The sequence below is a fragment of the Triturus cristatus genome, chromosome 11 (genome assembly GCF_964204655.1).
Source record: "Triturus cristatus chromosome 11, aTriCri1.1, whole genome shotgun sequence".
Lineage (NCBI taxonomy): Eukaryota > Metazoa > Chordata > Amphibia > Caudata > Salamandridae > Triturus > Triturus cristatus.
Genome location: NC_140594.1, coordinates 877,432,250 through 877,456,017, shown reverse-complemented (window position 1 = coordinate 877,456,017; position 23,768 = coordinate 877,432,250). Strand labels below are relative to the sequence as shown.

Genomic DNA, 23,768 nt, shown 5'->3' with positions numbered 1-23,768 from the left:
CTCTAACACAGCTCTAGGCCTCAATTAAAGGAGATGCTACAGACCAGCCAGATCACATCCCAACCCCCGATTACGCACCTGTGTAACAAAAACACAAACAAGCATCATGCTGCAGACTGAATGACAGCTGCTGCAGCACAGCGGGAGCATGAATACAACAAAAAATGGGCATATTTCTCTTCTCACTGAACTTGCAATTTTTTTTTTTACTTGTCATCTTGTGTGTGGTTTACACTGTTGGTCTATCAATGGCTTGGCTCTTCGTTTGTCTCTTAGGACCATGACAGACACCTGTCTCTGCTCTCTGAAGTTGGTGGCATGCCGACCTCGCCGAGATACACAAGAGAAAACAATCAGAATCGAAGACAGATGTGACTATAGCTGCAAAAACTAGAGGCAAATATGAATTTATAGGCAGGACTAATGAGTGTTTGGGGTTATGTGTGCACAATAGAGGAGCACGGTCACCCAGACCCGCAAACTCCAACACATTTAAAAAACAAAACCGGTGCACACAATAAAAAAAATATATACTTTAAGCAAAACATCCCTAGAGCACACATATATTGTTGTGTCATTTCCAATGTTTGTGTCCATGTGGAAAGTCGAATCCCCTAAATGTTCACATCGTTGCTCCAGTCCTCCCTCCCCCCTCCCACTCAAGGTAAGAGGATGTGGCCTAAAGGCCAGAGCTGCTGACTTTGGAGCTGGGGAACCGGGTTCGAGCCTCGACGCCTCAACATCATGTGATTCTGGGCAAATCACTTCATCTCCCAGTGCCTACCAAAAATGTACGTGGCCTTGTGTAGTCTAACTGGTGCTCAGGGTAAAGCACGCCAATACCTTCGGGTCGAGTTCCCATTACATAAATCCCCCAAAACAAAAAAGACAAACTATATATCTAAGTGCCGGCCACAGAAATAGCTAAGCCATGCAGTTTCAATCCAGGTAACAGAATACCAGGCGCGAAGAGTTAGCGGGCTGGTGCGTTACTTCTACGCTATTATCCGTATTAAAACATAAAACCCTTGACTCCTCTGTGTAAAAGCTCGACACCAGGGATGAAAGAGATTTAATAACAGGACTTTGTAACAGCGGTGAATATTGATGGGGCCTGCCATGTTGCCAGGGAAGACACGCCATCATCCGAGAACAAAGCAGGAACCACCGCCTATGTGTTTTTCATCAGAAGAAATGTAACTAGTGCACGAGCATAACTGTGACATTTACATAAATTCTGCATTTCAAATTGACCTGCAAATCGGTGCCTTTGTCAGCGTCGTGTTCGTCGCAAATGCAGTGAAATTAAACACGCGCTTAACTACAGCTCAATAGAAAAACATTGCTGACCCGACAGAATTCCTGTTATTTTTAAAGGAAAGTGAACATAAACCAGCTGTACCTAGAAAATGTAAAAAAAAAAACATATGCATGGATGGCCTGTAGAGAACAATATAGGCAGGTCACTAAATGTCAGCGTTTAATAAATGCGAATCAGTCCAGAGTGAACCAAAATATATTGTACGACAAATGCAATGCAACAACAGTATCGTTTGTGTTTTAAAATAACTTAAAATCGCAATAGAAAAAAAACGTACAGTAAATATAAATAATTTGTTTTCATGGAGAACAAATAGTTACACAGCCCGTCCACGCTTCATTCAGTGTAGAGCTTTTTGAATGCATTTTACATCGATAAGAAATAGGGATATATAAAATATTGACTTCAGGACCATCCCCGACATTAAATATCTATATTATTTAAAATAAATCACAAAGCCGGTGGACAGGCCCCCTTTCTCAAACCAAACGCGAATGCTGACAATCAACAGGGCCATTAACAGTCTGCGATTTAGCCAAAATAAACTTTGTTTGGTGTATTCACATATTGTACATGTACAAAGTACCTATAGATGGGGCTGTGCCCTCGTTACTGGGTTTGAGGGTGCACTCGGTGCGCTAGAGGTAGGAGAGATTAAACGCACTCGTCTCGGCTGCGTCCCCTCCTGGGGTCTGAAAATGGAAAGCAGCCACGGTGCAGTGCGTGGGAACCCTTCGCTGCCGGTCACAGATGCCACCTCTCGTGTCTCCTCCAAACTCAACAGAAAACATTTGATCGGTGAAATTTTCCCCAAACAGATGAGGACAGAGTGCAAGTGATTCAAGTGGCGTCACATGTGAAATGAAAGTACATGCGGGCCCGAAGTCTGCCGTTCGGGGCGTTATGTCTATTGTCATTTATAAATTCTCCCAGAAAATGTCTATCTCTTCCTAGGAGCGCTGGGGGGATACTCGATAATCCGAGTCAAGGAAAAGGGAGGGCCTGCCTCGCTTGTCAAGTTGTTCGTAGTAAAATGGACTTTGCAGAAAAGGTAGAGTTTCAAAACCGGTGAACTTCCCAGCTGCTTGTCTGTATTTACTTAATAATCAGGGTATTTTGTTCCTATATACGCAATTCGCAGTTACTTTTCTAATATAAAAACTAACTTCCATTCATTTTTTCCCCTTAGATTTGTTGTAATACCCTTTTTTTCTCGAGAGTTTTTATTTGTTTTGCCAGTATGCATACCTTGTGTTTCTTTCCAATTTCTCACTGTTTTCTCGTCCGACATATTTTCGCCTGGATAGACCACTTTAGCCAAGTGTTGGTGGATACAGACACACGTGTTGTTACACTGTTGTCACAGGCAAAGGGTTACTGTGTGCTCGGTTGTCGGGTGAAAGTAGGCTCAGAGGTTGCCAATGGCGCCATCCGTGAATGAAGAACGAGTTCTCTGGATTACCATTGCGTGCTAATAGATGAACCCTGATGAATTGTTTCCCATGGGTTAACATTGTCCCACTGGTTGCTATGGAAGTGCTTGTTGTTGGGTAAATATTGCTGCGGGTGCCTTTATAGTTGGGCGCGTTGTTCCTGGGTTATCACGGGTGCCCTTTATGAGATGAGCACCACCCCCTAGCGGGTTATCCTGGACGCGCAAGTTTACTGTAGTGTTTACTGTACTGAACAAGGGGCCAAGTCTACTTTTCATGTAGGATGAACGTTGACACATGTACTTGTAGGTAGTTTAGCAGATTGACCTGATGGCCGTCGGTGTTTAATGGGCCCTATGTGAAGGGGATGGTTGAGTGCTGCTGGCCAATGATGTGCCAGCTGAGCACAAATTCTCGTGATTAGATGCACATTTCTCCATAAAGTGCTTGGAGTGTGTCTGTTGTGGATAGTTGCCGAAAAATGTCTTTAACATGGACTAGGGAAGGGTGGCCATTGACACATGGCTTAGGCACAGTACCTTGGCATTGATGATCACATGTTCGGGGCAAATGATGAATATCCGCCCCTAGGTAACCTATAAGGCCCCTGTATGCAGAGAATCTCTTCAGCTAGCTGTGCGTATGCCCTTTCCTTGGTCTCTCCAGGCCGACTCTCGTTTGCTCCCGTCTCTCTACGGGCAGCAGCCCAGCTCCGGCTTACAGGTATGGGTACCGGAAGTACGTTGCAACGGCGCGGGGCCCTTCCGGTGCTAGTCACAGTCCTAGTGCGGCCGCGTGCTTCTTGGCCTTGAGCCTCAGGTCTGCGATGCTCGAGTTCTTGCTCGTGGTCTTGGCTGCCGCGGCCGCTGCCACCACTGAAGCCGCTGACGCAGTCTCTGCCGCCAGCGTGGCCAATGGGAGGCCGAAGGGAGGCCCGGGGAACATCATGTAGGGCGCGTGCGCCGCCAGGTGTGGGTGGAGGTGGTGGTGCGCGTGCGCCACTGCGCTGTCCAACTGTAGCTGTGCCTGAACCTGAAAGGAGAAGGGCGGCACGTTGCAATGACTATCCTAAAGGCATACCACGAGGAGACAAGACAAAAAGGAGAAAAGCATTAACACCAGGGGATGCCAGGAGAAGGGAGCGAGAATGGGCACAATGAAACAGGTGCATGCACGAGTGGATGCGGAAGTGACATGCGGGATAGGTATGAGGAAAAAGGGGGTTAGTATGAGGGTAACTGTGTATGTATGGGACAGGATGGGCACGTGCATTAAGAATTTTTTTTAGGCAATTTTCCTACACCACAGGCTCTTTTAAAGAGCCTGTGGTGTAGGAAAATTGCCATTGGGCCCTAATACATTAAGGAAAATAGGCCAACACCCCATGCTCTGGTAATAAACACAGCTGCCAAGTTTCCCAGCTCCACGCACCAGTCCAAGTTTTTTCTTTGAATTCTGGGACTTGTATTTCTACTTTCATATTGGAATAAACCTTGCCAAGAATCCAAGTCCCGAACTCAAAGAAAAAAAAAACCCTGGACTGGAGCATCTGGTCACGCCTGGAGCTGGGAAACTTGACAGGGCTGTGTAAAACAACAGCCGTAAAAGTGGTGCTTGGCAGGGCTGAGTAAAACAACACCCGTAAAAGGGGTGCAATGGGCACCTCGCACCCATGGGAGCTAATGCCCCTGTGTCACTGTACCTAAGACATCCTTGATAGCCGGTGCTCGTTGACAGAAGGGTTACTGTGCTCATCAAATGTGGAGAATGTGTAGCTATAGAGTGCGCAGGGATGGAGAGAGCTTAAAGGTGAGGATAGCTTATGGAGTTGAGACTGTATAAGGGACAATAAGGTGCGGCCAGAGAGTAAGGGGCGTGTTTGAGACGCGCTATGCGTGATGGGGTGAGGGTGTGGCAGGGCGCGATGATGTGTGAATGGAGGATGTGCATAGGGAGGGAGTGTACATGGAGTGGTGGTGGGGCCGGGTTTTGGGTCGTGTGTGGGGGGGGGGGGGGGTCCCGGGGTGTTGTAATGACAAGTTGTGTGAAGCATACACGACGGATGGAATGCTGCTTGTCTATTGGAAAGGAGAGTAAACTACGAGTATGATTGCAAAGCCACATGTAAAAATAAATGTGCGTCAGGTAACGAAATAGTAAATGTGTATTCCTCCCTCGTCATGGGGCTCGAGGGAGGGGGTGGGTGTATTGGTGACATACGGGCACGAGAAGGAGGGGAGCCGCGCGTCCAGGGTCTGCACAGGACCAGAAGAGAGTGCAGGTGCAGTGAGAGTGCAGAAGTTGAGGAGAGTGTGTATGATGGTGTCTCGTGGAGGAAGGCGTGAAGATAAATGCACAAAAGTGCAGACGTTAGGGTGTTTGAAAAGGAGAAAGTTAATCAAGGTGTATGTTCACATGGGGACCTCTGTGAATGGGTTCATTTTACTCAGGTGCTGTAAAGCAAAGGTTTCTTTGAGCATAGTAAACGTCAGGGTGTGAGGTGCCGAGAGGGCGCATTTAAGGGGGGGGGGGGGGGCTTCGCTGCCCTAAGCGGAAAAAGAATATCTATGTAAGACACGTGTGTGCACAACTGCGCGGAGGGCTAAACGCTGGGGGGGGGGGGGGGGTTCGTGACTGAAAATGACCGTTTCACGATGGTGCATCCGAGCAGGGAGCAGTACAGGCAGAAACGCCCAAGTGTGGAGGGAAATGGTGCAATAAAAGGGAAAGTGAACTCGCAATACACGTAGAATCTTTTTTCATCTATAAGTGGACGCATGCATGTGCTTGGGAATTTGCATCAATGTGTTGTGTTTGGTTGCAGTTACCCTAAGAAGGCAAAATAAAAAGTAATTGTGCTTGATGGAAAGTCATATGGTGGAAACCATGAGCGTTTCCACCTGAAAGTTCCTACGGGTGAAGAACTTGCACGGAATAGGGAACTTGTTTTTCGCCCAAGTATGGATCCATGCGTGTTTGTGGGGCTGTGTGCAGGTGCGGTTACCTCTACAAGGCGAGACGAAAAAAGGAAATGACGTTGACAAGTGGTGTGCATGAAGAGGGCGGGAGTTAAGGGTGTAAGAATGTGTAGTAATACCGAGTGATATAGTTGTGTGTCTGCATTTCGCAGTACTGGCACACAAGACAATGGAGGGACAAATAAAATAACCCTTCGGGTTTCAAAGTGGCGAACAGGGGGGACGTGCTATGAAAGTCACAACATGGGGAGTAAATGAGGTAGCCGGAGTTTACGCCTTAGAAAGTTTGAGGTGGATTAGCACCCAAAGCTTTCAAAGATAGGGTCGACTAAGGAAGGTGAAAGTTGTAGGAATTGATTTAGGAATAGAAAATGTGGAAAGAATCCGATTCTATACTATAAAATGAGCCGATCTGACGCTTAATAAAAGAGCACACGCGACAGCGTGGAAGAGGGCAGTCGCCTCCAGACAAGACATATGATCAGGGCTTTGAGTGGGATGAAAAAAATTGGAGGTCTCGCAAAGGGGCGTGGCCAATGTCATTAAGGGCGTGGCCTAAAAACACTTTAAGCTAAAAATCTGTGGTTAGCATAGTGTGCCACCCGACTTTTATTTTGCTGTTTCCGTCATTGCATCCAGATATATGATACAAGTAACATCATACCTACAAGTCAGAACTAGTTGCCTTTGTCAATGGTTGTTAGTTGCATAAAATAAATAAGCTGCAACTATGGCTTGCATAGAGTATTGAAAAAGCTTCCACTTAAAGCCCTGGTGACATCATGACCATGTTGCTGCTCCTGGGTTCCAAAAAGAGAAGGGAAATCCAGAGAGAAAATGACTCACTTTAAATGATGTCCCTTCGCCGACAACGCTCACCTGGCATGACGTCCTGATATAACTTCTCCACTAGTGAAAAGTGAGCAGTGTGAGCATGCGCACATCGCTGTGCCTACTGTCACTACAGTCCGGAAAAAAAACGGACCGTCTGTGCCAGGACACAAAACAGAGCCCGATTGAGACCCGTTTGGAGGCCCCCGTTAAAAACACTACCGTGCTCAGCACCGGTGAGGCCCGGCCCACTTAAAGTCCTGCATACGATGATAGTATAGTGCGGGGATGGGGTGGGGGGTCAAGATCCCAGATGTTTTAAAATGTAATTTGATAATGGGGGAGGGTGCTAATGCGAAGGAGGCGGGTGTGAGTTAAGCCTTGCGTGGGGTGTTTGTGTCGAGGAGGAGCTGTGCCGAAGGAGTGAGGTGCTCATGACAGTGTGTGAGGCAAGGTCGGGCTCGGGCTGACCTGCAGGGTAATCTGTGTCAGGTGGGCCGGTCTTCTGGTCAGTGTGTGGGCCCGTTTTCTGGCTGTTCGTGGGCCTATTGTGTGGCCTGCTGGACCGGTTTTTCTGTTGATTTCTCTGATATGACCGTAAATATTGCCTTTAGCAAGGACAAGCGCTTGCAATCTCCCATACCTTGACGAGCACTGTCCCAATGTGCACATGGGGACCACATTTAGCCATCTGATTGGCCAATGAGGGTGCCCTTTGTTGTGCTCTGTCCCACTCGAACCGTGACACAAGAGACTGCAGGGGGCTTGGTAAGTATACGTCAGTGTGTGGCGTGTATATGGCCGGAGTAAGTCACGGATGAGAGCGTGTGTGACATTTGCATGAGAGTCGGTGCGTATGGTGTGCGTGTGTGTGCACATGTTTAAATTGGAATTTGTGCTGGTGGCCAGTGGGTTAAAAGAGAGAGCTGTGTGTGCACTGTCGTGCATTGTAATGCCCATATGATTTGGTGAGCGAATAGGGAGCGTTCACCAGGAGAATGTGCGTTCCAGGGAAAGAGTGAATGCATGGGTGAGTGTTTGAGCAGAAGAATGTGTATATCGAGAAGGAATGAGTGTGGGGTAGGGGGGCGCAGACTCGCGCCCCATGCTGTGTCACTGAACGTATGGGCGCGTGAAGCGGAAGTTGTGTAAGGGCCTGGATTGGCTGGGATCAGGAGTGCTGGTCGCAGTTTGGGAGATGAGTATGAGGCGTGTGTTGTAAGTGTGATCCTGGACGCAGTGTGTGCAAGGGTAGATTAAAAGGGACTGGTCATATTCTGAAGGGTTCTTTTGAGAAATCTCTGATTCGTATAATAGTCAGGAGAACGCAAACCCCGGCTTTCCCTTCAGATGTAGGAAACCAGAATCGGCCTGTCTGTGGTGCCCTGTGCATGACTGGCCTGCACTCCAGCCCAGACACCTAACAGTTTCCAAAGTGTAATATTCCACGTGTTCTCACATCTTTTTCAGGAACCACCTAAAATTATGCGTCTTTTCTTCCATTATGTTTAGCTTGAATGGCCACCTTTCCACAAAAATGAAATGAATGCTCCCTTTCTCACTTTACACTTTCTTTTCTCTCACAGTTTCAACACCCACGGGAAATCAATACGTCAGCGTTTTACCCATTCATGTTAGCAAAATGTATGTAAGTTGCCATGTGCCAAGCGTGTTATGAAAACACTGTGCTCCAGGGGGTGCTATCCAATGCGGCTTTGGAAGGAAACTAAGGTTATTTAAATGCATGTTACAAGTTCACACCCAAAAAACCTTGCACTTTTAAGGATTTTAGTCTTCCGGGGGGGATATGTTAGACCTTAATTCTATATCCTAATTACGATACACATTTCCATGTTGCTGCAACTGTTTTTTTTAATGGAAAGTGATTATTATGTTTCATATAATTAGATACACTATATGCAATGTTAAAATTATCGGTCTATGGCTAATATGCATGTTCATTTTTTTCTGACATGCAGCTAAGAATTTCAGTGGAACCAGCTGTAGCATAATAGTGTTGGACGTTGTTTTTACAGGGGAGCAAAGGATGGCAAATTTAGTAATTGAATTAGAAAATATAAAACAAACAGATACATGCTAAAGGAGACTCTGTTGTTGTTCAGAATCTGTTAGATATAAAAATATTCATCTGCTGTGTTCCTCAGGGGAATGAGAGAGTGTACGTCCTCCTACACGCCGGGTATATGCGCGGAGGGCGCGTGCAGATCACAGGCGAGCGCCACGTGTGACCGCCTGACGCCAGGCGACGCTCTCCTGTAATTGCTCGCCTCGTGTCGCTAATGGGAAGGGTCCGCGGACCTGTGAGTGATCTGACTGCGGCCCCAGCGGGTCCGCGGGGTGGGTTATTGTCAGCAGGCGTTGCATCTGCGGGGAGGTCGGGAGGTTAAGAGGGAGGGGGCGCATGCAAGCCAGGTCGGGGCCCGCCCCCAAGCACGAGCCGGCGACACCTGCTCGCTTATAGAAAGGTTTGTCACTCGCCTGCTGGAACGGCATCCGCAGAGCGCCCACGTTGACATATGGCGCTACCCGGCAAGCTTCGAACTGGCTGGCGGCTCCTATGAGGACCCCTGCAAGAAGAAATACAGCGTTTTTATGCAAAATGCAAACAATATACAATTTTTTTGCAAAGTGTTTCAAATGTAGCGCTTTGAAGTACGTTGGGCACAATATAGTGCTTAAAAGCACAGGCAATATAGCGCCTTCAAACAAAGAGAACACAATGTAGATTTTTTTAAGGCAGAACAAATTATACACTATATACTGGTCCATGCAAAGTATGTGCAACGTGGCGATTTATGCAAAGTGTACACGATTAATTGCTTTTAAGCAAAATACATGACATACAATACTCTTTCCAAATTGTTGAGACTATAGTGCTTTATGCAAAGTATAACAAATAGTCATTTAAATTTCATAAAAGGTTGCTTTTGTAAAGTACTTTCAATGTATTTATTTTATGCGAAGTACATGGAAAATAGAGATTTTAAGCATGGCTTCCAATTTAGTCCTATTTGCGAATCATATAAGCCGTATTGCTTTTAAGTAAACGTATATGTAATGTAATGCCTTATTCAAAGTATACAACGCAGTTCTCTATGCAAAATATGTAAAGCATGTATGCATGCTATGTAAGAAAGTACTTCCTTTTAACGTATATGAGCACCGTGCTTTATACAAAGTTTGTCAATTTTTGCTATTATAAAGTATATAAAATACCGCGCTTTATGTAAGGAATTTACAAATGTGGTGCTTTTACGCACACTGTGTGTAATGTACTGCTTTAAATCCAGGTATATAAAACAGTGCAGTTATGCAAGGTATATAAAATATAGAAGAAAATATATAGAAATACGTCAGTTAAATGACGGATGTAAAAATTAGTGCTTTATCTAAAGTTTTTGCTATAGCGATTTAAGCACTCCTAGTACAGTATGGTGTAGTAAAAAAACATAAGGTAGTGCATCTATGCAAATAAGATATACTGTCAGATGTATATGCAGATTAGAAAACATTGGGGATTGTACTAAATCTATTAAATTGTGTTTCGTAGGTCGTATAAAACCATGTTATCATCCAACGTATAGCTTTATGCATAGCATTAACAACACGTACTTTTATAAATCAAGTTTTTGGAATAAAGGTTTTATGAACCCATTATTTTCAAAGGTATATGAAGATAAAGTACGTGAAAGTAAATATTGAAGGAAACAGGGATAAACAATATAGGGTTTTATGTAAGTTATATAACTATATTCGGGCATTGTTGATAGTATATAACATGTCAAGCGTTAATGCAAAGCGTAAAGACATATTGCTTTAATGGTAAGAATGTAAAACAGCTGCATGAGAAATACGCATATATTGAGCACTTCTGCAAAGACTATAAGACACACAATAATATTATATTGGAGCTCACAGCTAAAATAATATTGATAACATCATGAGTTCATTTCCTAACAAATTGCGTCATTTCGGCTACCTTTTTTATTCGGAGAGGTGACTCTGGTCTGTAAGTTTCTTAGAAAGTGCACTAATGCCCCACCCCCCTCCCCCCAACATTGCGCCCCTCAACTTGGACGTACCCTTATGTAGCTGGTTTTCCTGCTTTCTGCATTTAGCTCTTCTGTTCTGAAACCAAACCTGCAGCAGGAGGAGGAAACAAACAGTGTTTAGGAAAGCGCGCACGCAGAGGTATAGCTCCCTGAACCTGGGGTCTGGGCGCGGGTTTCTGCAGAGCGGATGTGCAGACGGCTGCTGATACCACACTGTGCCGCCTGCCCCGGTTCTGTATAAATGGCCCCGCCAGACCCTCGTCTCCTCTTTCCACATTACCGGCTCCCCGGGGGCCCCCTCCACTCTCTGACATCCAATACTGCCTTGTGATAATGGCTTCAGAGGCTCGCGCCACGGGGCCTTGGCCCCGCGTGCTCATTAATAGCCTATAATATTAATTAGCTTTATATCCACCGACAACAAGAGCAGGACACACCGGAGCGTCCTCCACGCGGTGTTTGGCGGCAAAGACTGCCAGAAAGAGGCGCCGCCGCCAGGGCGTGCGGCCCCCCTGAGCCCCCCTGGGCGACTGACAGCGAAATAATTGTGTCATTAGTATGTTAATCTCACTGAGCCACTCAAAACACGGCCTGGTGGGCTGGGAGAAGACGGGAAAGGCGCACTGCTGGACTTTTAGGGAAAACGGTACACGCCATTCTTAGATTACCCACAAACTTTCTCTCTGCTATTAGTGCCTGGTTACCGTGGTGTTGTCGTGAAGCATTTACTATCTGTTTTTTTCAGGGGCGCTATGTTCAATTTTTTTTAATGTGCATTTTTAAATCAACCTCGCGCAGATACAACAGGAATCAACAAAAACACCGGCTATTTACAGCGCGCAGAAGCGGCACACCGGAGAACTTAGGGGCTATGCGTGCCCAGGTTATGATTAGAAATAACGTCGCTGGTTTGTCATATATCAATAGTTTGATGTGTATGAATTATGTATTTGACATTATTGCACAGACTGCAAAGTGCAGAGTTTGCCTGCAGTGTTTGTACTGTAATTGATTGTGCGGGCTGGACAGTACCGCCTTTAAAACCAGTGTAGAGAAAGGGACATGGTGTTGTCGATAACCCAGCACCAGATAACACGATTACTGTACTGCAATTACATGTATATAGCGCTTACTACCCTTGACGATGCGCTGAAGCGCTTTACGGAGATTGCACCGTACTCCGGATCAAGGTTAGTGTTACTCCAGCGGGTAGTTATGTCCGAAGCCACCCAGCACTGGTGGAGGGACAATGTTTTAACCAATCAGCGTCCGATGGTTGGGTATATAGATTACAGACCGTTTTTGTAATACCACTGCCAGCCTAGTGCTTAAAAGCAGAGGCTATTAGCGCGTCTCCGGAGAGCGCTATCTCGCAACGATAAAAGCCCCTTTAAAGCTCTGCTTCTCGGCTCAGACAGGAGCAGGGCTCGCGTGAGCCCCGTCCCCCGTGCTCCGCAGGCCCGGCCCCGGTGGTGCCCCGATCGGGTTACCAGGCTGGGGGTCCCCCCTGGGAACCGAGGCCCGCTTGGTGCAGATGGCGATCTATTCAGGCGCTGAGAGCGTATCTCTCCGGGGCAGCTGCAGATGTGCGGGGCCCGCTGCGTCTTCCTCGGGGTCACCGGCAGCTGGCGGCCCCGGGAGCATAGCGCTTGTAAAACACGCGCGTTCATAAATAAATCAGGCGCTACACTGGGGGATTCGACCTGATTCCACACACGCTGGCCTGGAGGTAACCCTGCAGAACACTGCACATTTCAGACCGTGCGCACAGGCTGGGCGGTCCGTTTAATTGTTGAGCATTTCTTACACACTAATAGATTTATTTAAATGTACAGCCAACTGATATACACCGAAAGGCGCTTAGCGTTTCAATTATGAAAGATATGGTCTGTATACACAGGAGAATGTAATGAAAAGGTAATCTGTTTATGCACAGAAATAGAAGTACTTTGAATTATGGAAGCTAACGCATACACTAACAGCAATGTATAAAGTACAGTCGATCTACCCTTACTGCGAGGATTAATAAATGTATGGCCTATTTATAACAACTAACATTGTTATTTAAAGGAACAATCAGCTGTTGCACACTAAAATAATTATTTCACAGTGTGGTGTGTCCATATCTAGTGGTGGATTGTCGACATTTACACTGCAATACGATTATTATTAAAGGATATTTATAATGAATAACTCAGTCGGTGACAAAATAGTTTGTCTGCTCAACCTAAAGTTTTTTTTATAATTCTCTATACGCATTAAGAAAGTCATTTTCACGTAGATTTTGTTTACACCCAATAGAAGTGGTGTTTAGAAGTATGGTTTCTCTCTATATACACTAATAGAGTCATATATAAATAGAGCTTACTATACTCAGTAACAGGGTTCTTTAAAAGTAATGCCTGTTTAAACACATTAATAGAGTTATTCAAATTAGACTGTTTACGCACACTTATAGTTATTTGAAAAAAGCACACTAGACACGTTAACATTTATTTAAACGATTGTTTATCGCTACACACTAATGATTAATCAAAAGTACAGTCTCTACAACCTCAGTAACAGCGTTACATCAAAAGATACTCGTGGCAGGTGGTCATTTAAAACTACAATTACTCTATGCATTATAACTGCCTGATTTAAAAGCATACTCTCGACCATCAGTAATCAGTCTATACATAATAATAGAATTATTTAGCAAAACAGATTTTGCACACGTATTAATGCAGATATTTAAAATGTCGGTCTGTTTACGACTACTAAAAATTAGAAGAAATCAAAAATATAGGATTTAAACTTCGGTAAAAATACAATATTACTCCACACATCAGTAGAGTGACACAAAGTACTGTCTAGTCATACACAGTGAGAGTTATTTAAAGTAGTTTGTTTGTCCACTGACACAAGCCATCGCGTCACCTTTAAAACTAAGTAGAATTTATTCTGCGTAGAGACTAACGTTTTAACAGAATAAGCCAGCTGTGGTTCATACCGAGCTATCGTTACTGCATTTATAATGTCAACATATTTAAATAACCAGGGTCCGTAGCTATAGTATTAAAATATTATTCATAAAGATCTCCCATGTGTGGGATGATAATGCTACATTTCAAACTGAGAAACAAAACAGGTAGCTGAAAGCTTTGCAGAAGTAAGGTGAAGACGGCAACGTGCGTTCTTCGTGCTAAACCCGCGCACTACGTCACAATTAGACTACTTTGCCAAGTGTGCAATTATTTGACTAAATTAACCTAAACTGATATCCCCCTAAAAAGACACAGTTAAGAACGGAGCCAGTGTTACCGTTTAAAAATAAAGCTTTTTACTTCAATCACAGAAAACAGAATTTCCTCAGGGGGCACGGGGTGATCTCTGAGGGTTTGGGGCAGTTTGCATCCTGGTCGGCTAATGCATGACGGGAAACGGTGGGTGGGGCTCTGGGGGGAGCTGGGACAGACAGTTGTAAAAGGAGCCGCCCTCGGAGGTCGTGACATAAACTGCAGGAGTCAGATAACTAGACACATTGCACGATACAGCACGTGACTGACTGACGCGTGAGGAGAATTGGCGGGAAAAACTTGGGAGACAGGGTTTCGAATGACGTTCTAACAAGTAGTGATGGTATGGACGTGTGAGGCAGGAATATGGGTTATGGTCGTGAGGCAGAAGGTTAAAGGGTTTGGTTAGACCGTTAGTTCGTGTGATGAGGTGGAAAGCGGTGCTTTTAAAACCGATCGTGGAACGCAGTGTGTTTTTGTCGCATCGCTTGTCTACATGACATTGTGAGGCGGGTTGTCGTTTTGTGACAGTGGTGTGCATTGGTAGTATGGAATTCTGGGATGGGTGTTTGTATGTGGTTGCTATTAGATGTTTGTAAAAAATCAGAAATAGCTGTGGGTAGCGAAGTTTTGAGATGGCGTGCTGGTATGTTATTGTTAGTGTTTGTGGGGTGGACTGTTAGCAGATGGATTATTTGTGTGAGCTGTGTTGTCAGTTGTGTAGTGAGTTGAATAGTTGTGGCATATTATAGGGGCTGCTGATATGGTTTAATGGGGTGGCTTGCTAGCATACACATTTTGTGATTGTGAATTTGGTTGGTAGGTGATTGTAAACTTAATGTTGGTAGGTGATGGTGAGTTGGGATGTTGGTAGTTGATTGGTGGGATGAGGTGTTGGTAATTGATTGGGACATGTTATATTAATGGTAATTGTGAGACAAAATATTCGTAGGTGATTGAGAGATTGAATGTTGGTAGGTGATTGTGAGATGAGATGTCGGTAGGTAATTGTGAGTCTGAATGTTGGTAGGTGATTGGGTGACTGAATGTTGGTAGGTGATGGTCAGTTGGGATGTTGGTAGGTGATTGGTGGGATGGGATTTTGGTAAGTGATTGTGAGATGGGAAATTGCTGGCGATTGTGGGACGGAGTATTGGTAGGTGATTGAGAGATTGAATGTTGGTAGGTGATTGTGACATGGGATGTTGGCAGGTGAGATTGGATGTTGATTGGTGTTTGTGAGATTGAATGTCAATAGGTGATTGTGAGATGGGATGCTGGCAGGTGAAATGGGATTTTGATTGGAGCTTGTGAGATTGAATGTCGGTAGGTGATTGTGGGATAGGATGTTGGCAGGTGGGATGGAATGTTGGTAGTTCTTTGTGAGATTGAATGCCGGTAGGTGATCGGGAAAAGGGATGTTTGTTAGCGATTGGGAGATGGGGTGTTGCTTGGTGATTGTGAGATTGAATATTGATAAGTGATTGCGAAATGGGACGTTGGTGGTGATTGTGAGATCAGATGTTGGTAGTTGTTTGTGAAATTGAATGTCGGTAAGTGATTGGGAGATGGGATGTTGGTAGATGATTGTGAGATGAAGTGTTGGTAGATGATTGGATCGGATGTTTGTAGTTTTTTGTGAGATTGAATGTGAGTAGGTGATTGGGAGATGGGATGTTGGCTGGTGATTGGGTGATGCGGCCTCTGCAGTGATGCGGGCGGCTGTGAGTGTGGATAGCGGTTGTGCATTTGTAGCTGGAGTGTTGGTGTGCGGTGATGACGTGGGTTGGTAGCTGAAGGTCTCAGTTGGGAGAATGAAGTGGAGGTAGGCAGAGGGTACTGGTCAGAGCTGACGTACAGCAGTGCAAGTCCAGGGAAGGGGTGGGTGACACTAGTGCGAGATTGGCACTTGGGGTGTGAGCCACAGTCAGATGGAGAGTGTGGGGCCGACCACCCTCGCTGTCCCCGCGCTCAGTACCTGCACCCGGGCCTCGGACAGCCCCAGCCGCTGGCTCAGCTCCTCGCGCATGAAGGCGTCCGGGTAGTGCGTCTCGTCGAAGAGCCGCTCCAGCTCGTTCAGCTGCTCCAGGGTGAAGTTGGTGCGGCTCCTCCGCTGCTTGATCTTGGTCTGTCCCTCGTCCTCCAGCGCCTTGAGGTCCTCCTTGCGCTCCTTGAGGTCTGGAGAGACTGCAGGGATCACACAGTGAGACGTGTTGCCAGGCAGAGCGCACAGCACCGCGCAGCAGCATGCATCACCCTAGGGGGCCTGGACTGGAATACAGCCCCTTCCCCTCCCCACACGCCTGGCCTCAGCCCACCCCTCTGGTGTGTAAAGAAACAACCATATGATATTTACATAGCGCTTTCTGCCGACGCCTTGTACATGGAAGTTTAGATACAAAAAATATAATCTGGTGGAATACTGGGTACAGGTTGTATCATCATGCAATCTCGCAGTAATTCCAATGTACAGCTCACACGCAGCTCTAGCAGCGCGCACTCAACCCGCTAAGCTATTTTACAGGCGCCAAAGAGGAGTCTAGTTAAGATGTCAAAGTTACACCCTGGAACAAGTGCCTGTTCTGGGTCTGGTCAATGCACGGAGAGTACAGTCACACTACAGGGCTTCCCATATGTAAGTGTCTATTTATAGTTCTTTATGACGTGCATACATTCGGTCTCTGAACATCACAGATCATATTCCAGGGAATAATATGCAAATAAGCGCGTATTTCTCATTCTGGCTTGCGGATCAGGCCGCAGTCAGTGCTTCGAGCCCTCCACCATTGACTAAATATTTAATATCTACAAAACACATGGAGAGCTTAGGCTGAAACATGACGCGAGGCGGGCAGCTCCGTTTCACAGCCCCCTCGGCACTGTCCCGGGCTAATGATGCCCGCTGGGAGGGGGCTCATGTGCGCCCCGCATCTCAGCAAGGTCCTGGGGCCTCCCTGGCTGGTACAGCCTCGGTGGCCGGAGGGGAGGCAGCACACGGGACCTGCGGCAAATACATCTTTATCTCCCGGCCGGAGTCCGCTTAGCGGCCACCAACCACCTGCAGGTGCCCCCGAGAGCCCCTACCTCAATGCAACAGGCTCACGTCACTCAAACAGCGGATCCTTCATTTAAACCCTTCCCGCTGCGTACACTTTCATTGCATGCACACGGGGTGCACAGCGCGTGCTGCTTGCACGGGAGGCACCGGTAGAATTGATTATCAGGGTAAGCCATCGCTTTTGGGATGGTTCGTGACCTTCCGGCCACATGATGAAATGAGGCCGATCAGCTCTACCTTCATCCTTCCCATGACGATAACATAAGAGCAACTCAGTTTGATCGCAGTAACACTTGTTAATTGCTAGTATACGAAATGTAAATATAGTGTTAATAATCTCTCTCTGCACAATAGCCAGTTTATTTAGCTATTTTAAAATTACGTTTTCCCTGTTCTGAGCTTTTTTTTTTTTTTTATTTATCCCATCCATGTCAGCAACTTGCACTTGAACGTTTTGTTGTTGCAGCTGAGATTTGCGGTTTAAACCCGCCATGACCTCCTCCGGCCCCCATTTGTTTATGAAACAATTTCTGTTTCACTCTTGCAAATGAGATTCGACCGGAGAGATATTGTTTGAACTTGAACCTAAAATAAACAGGCTGTGAGAGAGCCGACATCCGCTGCGCACCGGGAGCCGCGGACATTCAAATGTCAGCCCGGGCCCTGTTTGAAGAGGCAAACGACTCGCGGTCTGTTGTGTCAGGTAGCGCCACAACAGGCCGGAGGGCATCCGAGCGCTGCAAACACGACCTCAAAGTTGTAAATTGAGCAACTAAGTGCAGCTTGCGGCGAGGCTGACTGCCAGGGCACAGGGTCTAGTGTCGCCGAATCGAGTTTGAACCCCCCGGTGACAAATTGTAAATGTTTTCTGCCAAATTAAGTTTGATAGCATTCGGGTTTTCGATACCCCACTAAACTTCTCGGCCAAAGAAAATAAAGTCAATTCCAACTGCACGTTTGGAAATTGTTATTGATGTTGCATTGTGGTTACTAAATTCATTGGTACTTCTGGGGCGTCTAACCACTGAACCCCCCATTCTTTTGAGGATTCCTGCATTGGGCAGATTCAATTCAATACACTGCAACCGAAAAACTCATAGAAGATCCTGCAGAAACCATTTGTAACTGGTCAAGTGGCATTATGCACCCAGGGCTGTCAATAGCCCTGCCCACGCCACGTGCCAGTCCGTTCGCTGGTATTTACAGAAGAACATGAAGCCGAGTTTTAGAAGGGATCGCGCGCTTCATGGACCACCCCCCGAGTGCCCCCGAGACCAGTCCAGCTCAGGCGGGTAGGGGTCGTGCACTGCGTTCCAGCCCATCCTTCGCGAGTTCACAGTTTTCGTAAAAATTCAGAATGTAATTCTGTTTTAAGGCGGAATTCTGGAGCTTGTCATCGTCCCCACATGAACCGAAAGGAGTCTAGACTTCGCACCCATATGAATGTATACATGAAACTTCAGGGTCTGCCGGGAGCCTTGGAAACATTGAGGGGGCAGGGTTCACGTCTTATGGCGTATGCCTCGACTGCCGGCGTCGGACACTGGAGGCCGACGTGTGGCGGCACGGCCCAAAGATGTCTGTACAGCATCTTGCTTCTGTTGAATAGCATCACGTCATGTCGGGACCCCCTGTTAACACTACACTGACACAGGGTGACAGGCAGGACCCCCACAACAGCACGAGACACTGCAGGGCCGGAGTGTGGTGTGAGTCGGCTGCAGCGGCCCGGACTTCACAGCACTACACATTCAGTTCCATTGTGTGAATGTTAGCAATGTATGTGGGGACCCAATGGAAACATTAGGTTGACATACGATGATACGAGTGACAGGCAGGGCCCCCACAGCAGCACGGGACACTGCAGGGCCGGAGTGTGGTGTGAGTCACCTGCAGCGGCTCCAGACTTCAAAGCACTACACATTCAGTTCTATTGCAATCAAGTTATCACTGAATTTGGGGACCCCATGGAAACGTTAGGATCACACAAAGGTGACTGGCAGGACCCCCACAACAGCACGGGACACTGCAGGGCAGGAGTGTGTTGTGAGTCACCTGCAGCGGCCCAGACTTCACAGCACTATACATTAAGTTCCATTGTATGAATGTTAGCACTGTATGTGGGGACCCCATAGAAACATTAGGCTGACATAAGAGTGGCAGGCAGGGTTCCCGTCCCACGCATGTGTGCCGCACTCTGCAGGGCCAAAGCGTGACGTGAGCCGGCCGTACCACGCAGTTACAACCCCACGTAGATGCGCCCGTCCTGCAGGCTGGTGTCACTCTGTGACAAAGGGCACCACATTTGCACCAGAAATAAATTAATGGGCGCAGAAAGTAAATACGGCAATCAAACTTTGAGAGCTGGGTGAGTTCGGGGCGCCGCTTTGATTATTAGAAGGTCTCAACCACAATTAATTGAAAAAACTTTGGAAAAGCGACTTGAAAGGTGCAGTTTGCAGCTGGGGCGAAAGAGGAGGGGGGCGGGCCCAAAGTTCAATATTTTCCGCTCTAATGGCCATTACCATCACATTGGCTAATAATAACACGTGCTATTTAGCAGTGCTTCGAAACCATAAGTTTATAATATTAAGAGCTATATTAAACCGATTCTTATTACATGCATTATTATGTTTAAAGCTCTATTATTGTGACTTTTGCTATTAATATAATGTTTAAGACACGTATTTATCAGTCGTATTAATGTGATTATTGATATGGTTATAATAGTGTGTTTACTGAGTGAGTTTAGCACTGACGGAAAGCTTAACATGAGGAAATGTATAGACAATCTTTTACCAGAATGAATATGTCAAATATAGACCCATTACTATAATAAGAAAGGCTATTACATAAATAGATCAATAAATATGAGAAATATATTAATATCAATGAAACAAATCATATCCCATACATACAATAAATAACTTACTTTAAGTGGAGATAAAGAGATACTATATACTAATAAGTCATATAAAGTTGTTTGAAATATTCAATGATTTAAAGCGTTTCACAAAGTAAAAGTTGTGTCTACTCACAGAGGGTAAGCGCATATTGACATATGTATCTGTTAATGTCCTCTGAATAGCGGCGCGTGCAGCTGCCCTTCAGAGGGGTCAGCCCTGCTCTCTCACCAGCCCAGCCCTTGGAAGACATCCCTGCTACTTATCTACACTTGTGAGGGCTACAGGGGTGGCCGTGGGGCATCAGCGCCCGGTGGGGCATAAGCGGGGCTGTGTGCCTGGTCGGAAGGTGCAGTCTGCCAGGCAGAAATAGACTGTGCCCCTGCGGAGCACGTGGGGCGGGCATGCCCTGGGGCACCAGCTGGTCCGAGGGTGACTGCTGGCCGGTGGTACCCGGTTGGTCCCAGGCTGGATGAGGATGTGCTATAAAGTGATGGGTCGGTAGTTACCGTCGGTGAGTTTCGGGGAGTCCCGGCACCTCTCGATGGTGAGGTCGAGTTCCAGTGAAGGGGAGCGCGTCCCACCTCCTCCCACTCCGCCGGCTCCAGGTCCCCGGGCCCCGTCCTCCCCTCGGGCCGGGCCACTCTCCAGCACTTCCCGGTAGGTGATCGCCTCCTTCTTCTCTTTCACCTTCTGGTCGAAAGACTTGGACACAAAGGCGGTCAGCTCCTCCATAGCCCGGGCCGCTGCCGCGCGGGTGATGCTGAGGAGGTTTCGGCTGCTGCTGCGCCCGCTTCCCTCCAGGAAGCACACCCACGGGGCGAGGCTCAGGGCTCCAGGCACGGTCCTGCGATCAGGCGTCAGCTCTGGACAGTCATCCCACCGTGGAGGCGCGCTCTGCCAGGGACGTGCTGCTCCGCCGGCACTATTTATACTTTGCAGAGCCGGCCCCTTGCTCCCAGCACATTGCCTCCCCTTGGAAGTGTGGCGAAGCCCCTCTCCCGCGGAGCATCCCCGCGCCGCCGGCACACCCTCCCTCGCCCCGCAGCCTCCCTGCCAGCCCGGGTCACGCTGCCATTGGCCACCCTCTCGACTGACAAGGCGGACGGATTCATCTAATTAGGGGTGGGGGTGCGCCCTGTTCGGGATGGAGGTGCACCAGTGAGCGGGGAGGGGTCTGCAGGGGGAGGGACCAGGCGCTAGCTGACGAGTGGAGACGAGGAAAGAGCCGGGGGAGACCTCACCTCCACCTTTGTCACAGCAGTGTCCGGAGCAGACGAGGAGTGCAGCAAAGCGGCTCCGACCTCAGCAACAACTTCCAGACTGCAGGGAACCGCAGAATCAACTCACCCCGACCTCTGGCATCAGTGCACAGGCCGAACCGGAGCGGCAGCAGCCTCCCCACCCCTGGCTCTAACAGAGAGGGAAGGGAAAGCACAAACAGCATTACCTCACTGCTAACCATAATACCCACCGAGGAAAGAGCAGTCAGAGATCTCCTCAACTCACTGCTAACCATAATATCCAGATAGGACAGAGAGATGTAGAGAGCTCCTCACTCCACTATTACAAATAACACCCACTGTGGAATAGAAACGCAGATACCTCCCCACTTCACTATTAACCATAATAACCAGAGAAGGAAAAAAAAGGCAGAGACCTCACCTAACTACTAACCAAAATAACCAATGAGGAATGGAAATGAAGAGACCTCCCAAGTCCCTACTTCACTATTAACCATAATAACCAGAGAAGGAAAGAAAAGGCAGAGACCTCACCTAACTACTAACCATAATAACCAACGAGGGATGAAAATGCAGAGACCCCCCCACACACTTCAATATTAACCATAATAACCAGAGAAGGAAAGAAAAGACAGATACCTCACCTAACTACTAATCCTAAAAACCAATGAGGAATGGAAATGCAGAGACCTCCTAAGTCCCCACTTCCCTATTAACCATAATAACCAGAGAGGGAAAAGAAAGGTAGAGACCGCCTCACCGAACTACTAACTATAATAACCACTGAGAAAAGGGAATGCAGAGATTTCCTCAACTCAATACTAACCATAATATTAATCGAGAGAGAACAGCGAGATGAAGAGACCTCCTCACCTCCCAAGTCCCCACTTCACTATTAACCATAATAACCAGAGAGGGAAAAGAAAGGTAGAGACCGCCTCACCTAACTACTAACTATAATAACCACTGAGAAAAGGGAATGCAGAGACCCTCCCCCCACTTCACCATTAATCATAATAACTAGAGAGGGAAAGGGAAGGCAGACACTGCCTCACCTAACAACTAACTGAGATAACCACTGACGAAAGGGGATGCAGATGCCTCCCCACTTCACTATTTACCATAATAACTAGAGAGGGAAAGGAAAGGCAGAGTCCTAATTACCTAACTACTAACCAATTCAATAATCTTTATTCTCGGTCATTTAGACCATCAAAGATAAAATACAGTACATTTTGTTTTAAAAAATTTGAGAATTAACAATGTTTTAAGCAAATTCAATCACTCAATAACCTTCAAAAATTTCATGATTCAAAACATTAAAAAACATTAAAAGAGTCATAAAAGATACACCGATGTCTTAATACTTTAAACTGAGGCCCCCGCTTTTAAAATGCGAGATCGAACATACCACATGGCCATTAGATACTTTGATAGTGCAAAAACAATCGGAGGTGACAAATCAGTTTTGAGGATTCTGAACGCGGGCAAATATTTCCTAAAGCCCATGTTTTTAAGAATAGGTAGAAGCCAGTATCTTCTCGCTCTTTGGTAAGCTTTGCAAAAGAGAACCACACGTAGGTCACTCTCACGAGGGTATGTGCAGGCAGGACACTGCTCTTCCACTGAGGGCCTGGACCATGAACTGGTGAAGGCCCTCAAAGGGAGAGATCCGTATCTCCATTGTAAATATAATTTTCTTGCCAGCACAGGGCCCATTCCGTCCAATACACTTTCCATTTGGTAGGAATCTTTCAGTTGTATAAATATGTGGGTCAATGATCCCACCCGTGTATTATCTATATCAGTGGTCAACTTCGACTGATAATAGAATTGTGAAAGTGCCTTACGAGAGGTCCTCTTACATGAGTTAGCAGGGTCGATCCATAGTTCGGAAAGACCTAGGCTTTCACATGTACTCCTTATATATTTTAGCCAGGGGATATTGCAAATATTTGGTAAAGCCATAAACTCTTGGAGCTCTCTTCTGTAATCACCAAGATCCTGGCTACTCCATATTCTTCGCCAAAAGGCCAGGGGCTTCAGCCCTAGCTCCTCGGCAATTGGCCTTAGACCTAGATCCAATCTCAGGGGAAACAGTGGGGTACTCGAAGGGAGGGCCACTAACTGCCTAAGAAACCTGTTCTCAGTAGTTGTTAAATTTTTTGCAGAAACATGGCCCCAAAGTTCCGCCCCATATACGACTGAGCCCCGAGCTTGAGATTTGTAAATCTGTATCATAGGGCCCAGTGGGCGATATATAGATTTGCCCGCCATTCTTAGAATTCCCCCCGCCTTCTGTGATAATTTCAAAATTGCCTTAGTCAGATGAGTCCCCCATGTCATTATCTCATTCAGGGTAACCCCCAAATATTCGAATGTGGAGACCCTCTCCAATCGCACCTTGCCTAGGAGAGGGTTTGGACGTGTTGAAGGTGTTGGGTTCAAAATCATAAATTTTGTCTTGGAGGCGTTGATTTCAAGACCCCTCTCAGTACACAATTTCAGGAACCCGTCCACTATCCTTTGAATTCCCATGGGGGATTTAGAGAGCAGCAGGGTGTCGTCTGCAAACATTACAGCAGGCCCCCTAACTACTAACCATGGTAACCACTGAGGAAAGGGAATGCAGAGATCTCCTCAACTCAG

General features: G+C 46.7%; 1 protein-coding gene across 2 annotated transcripts; it reads right to left on the bottom strand.

Moving 5' to 3' along the window:
- Positions 1–1,352: 1,352 nt before the first annotated feature.
- On the bottom strand, positions 1,353–20,862 carry SHOX2 (SHOX homeobox 2). 2 transcript variants are annotated; one of them, XM_085634745.1, is made up of 5 exons: positions 20,385–20,862; positions 15,893–16,101; positions 10,667–10,724; positions 9,063–9,151; positions 1,353–3,822 (listed from the first exon to the last, which is right to left on the bottom strand). In XM_085634745.1, the coding sequence occupies exons 1-5, from the start codon at positions 20,608–20,610 to the stop codon at positions 3,529–3,531; spliced, it is 876 nt and encodes a 291-aa protein (XP_085490871.1). In that variant the 5' UTR covers positions 20,611–20,862; the 3' UTR covers positions 1,353–3,528. The 2 variants fall into 2 exon arrangements, with proteins under 2 accessions (XP_085490871.1, XP_085490872.1); XM_085634746.1 differs by having other exon boundaries at positions 1,353–3,786.
- Between the last annotated feature and the right edge of the window lie 2,906 nt (positions 20,863–23,768).

Coding starts and splice junctions, on each gene's coding strand:
- SHOX2 (XM_085634745.1), bottom strand. CDS start 20,610: ATGGAGGAGCTGACCGCCTTTGTGTCCAAGTCTTTCGACCAGAAGGTG. Junction 16,102..20,384: donor CTCCCCGAAACTCACCGACG/GTAACTACCGAC, acceptor TGATCCCTGCAG/TCTCTCCAGACCTCAAGGAG. Junction 10,725..15,892: donor TGTCCGAGGCCCGGGTGCAG/GTACTGAGCGCG, acceptor CTCCTGCTGCAG/GTTTGGTTTCAGAACAGAAG.